General features: G+C 38.4%; 1 protein-coding gene across 1 annotated transcript in view; it reads left to right on the top strand.

Moving 5' to 3' along the window:
* Nucleotides 1-69: 69 nt before the first annotated feature.
* The window catches only part of LOC105812995 (nodal modulator 1), a gene marked incomplete at its 5' end in the record, with an annotated part of 57,009 nt that continues 55,418 nt past the window's right edge, over nt 70-1,660 (top strand). Inside the window, 2 exons of the mRNA XM_012647556.1 lie at nt 70-165; nt 1,592-1,637. Of these exons, the coding sequence (XP_012503010.1) occupies nt 70-165; nt 1,592-1,637 (142 nt within the window). The remainder of the gene's footprint in view (nt 166-1,591; nt 1,638-1,660) is intronic.

Raw genomic sequence — 1,660 nt, 5'->3', positions numbered from 1 at the left:
ATCGAATACATTCAGCGTAATGCATATAGTTAATTCTCAAAGGCCATATTATGACTTTTCTGTCTTCTTTTCCAGATAAAGTTGTACACCAAGCATGGGACTTTGAAATACCAGACAGACTGTGCCCCTAACAATGGTTACTTCATGATCCCTTTGTATGATAAGGTAAGAGGAGAGGGCACTGTAATCTTTACTGCTTGTCTTTTATGATGGGAAGTAATTAGTGTGCCCCACAGGGCTGCCCTAACCATGACCTTTCCCACGCTAGCAAATGCTCGTCTGTGTTGTAAATTATGGGTGGAACATGGCGATCCTGGCCCCATTCCGAGGGAAACAACTTATAAACTGGTTCCTTTGAATACAGTGGCCCTCCATGTGTCCAGGATCATTTGGCAATGTCTAGAGACCGTTTTGGTTGTGACGGCTGTGAAGGGGTGCTAGAGTTACCAGGAAGGAAGCCAGACGTGCCACAGTGCCGCACAGGACAACCCAAATGTCTGCAGTGCCAGGACTGGGAAACTCTTTACTTAATAGAACTCTTTACTTTTAAGCAGCTGAAAATATTGTTAAAAAAAGTTGTACAAGTGATGTGTGAATTCATGGCGTGAAAAAAAAATCAAGGTCTTTAGAAATATATGAAGGAAATTCGTCCCCTTTTCCCTCCAATTCCATCTCCCTCTGTAGTGCTAAACTCTGATACAAATTTTGGTGTGCCTCCTGACAGATTGCTTTCTACTTACACACGAATGTAGATTCTCAGGAAGTTGCAAAAAATAGTCAATATACATAGTTTTGATTTTGTTTTTTATATAAATGGAATCAAGCGATAGGAATTATTCTGCAATTTCATTGTTTTGCCCTGTGATACTGCTTTCATTCCCATAGGTACATTTGATTTTTTCCCGTGCACGCTTTCAACATCAGCATTCTTCAAATCACTGCCGTCTTTTTAATGGCTGCACAGTGTGTCAGAGTCAAACTATAATTTATTTAACCATTTCTCTATTGATGGACGTACAGGCTTTTCTCACTTTTTAAAATTGTTGTTACTACTAACAACACAGCGGGAAATATATTCTTGAACTTATGTCTTTGTGCATAATGCATAGGATTGATTTCTAGAGCTGGATTAGCTACGGCTTGAGATCTGTTTATTTATTTATTTTTTAACAATATCAATCTCAAGAAACCAGGGTTGATTAGTAAAAATCTAGTTTTAAGCAGTGACTTTAGTTCCTAAAAATATGTGCTAACTGTTGCAACTGTAAGCATGTGAAGGGTTAATGGGAGACTGGATTAATGGTAGGTTTGGTATCAAAAAAAAGTGAATGGCTGAATAGTGTCTTTAGAACTCAATCATGGGCTTCAGCACTGACTTCTGATTGTTTAGATGGAAACTTCTGGTGTGCAGTTTCAGCTTATAACATCTGAAGGTAATGAAGGAGCTCACTACCATTTAGAAGAACACCACTTACGCTTAGAATTTCATTTCAGGTGTAGAAATTTTAAATTACATGATAGCACTGAACTAAATTAAACCAGGGTCATCAGTTCTCATTCCTTGAAATTTCATTTTCTTTTTTCCTGTTAGGGGGATTTCATTCTGAAGATTGAGCCTCCCCTAGGGTGGAGTTTTGGTAAGTTAACTGAATAACCAGAC

Source organism: Propithecus coquereli, unplaced genomic scaffold (assembly GCF_000956105.1).
Source record: "Propithecus coquereli isolate 6110/MARCELLA unplaced genomic scaffold, Pcoq_1.0 Scaffold27, whole genome shotgun sequence".
NCBI classification, from domain to species: domain Eukaryota; kingdom Metazoa; phylum Chordata; class Mammalia; order Primates; family Indriidae; genus Propithecus; species Propithecus coquereli.
The sequence above is the reverse complement of the archived record's forward strand: the minus strand, read 5'-3'. Positions and strand labels throughout refer to the sequence as shown.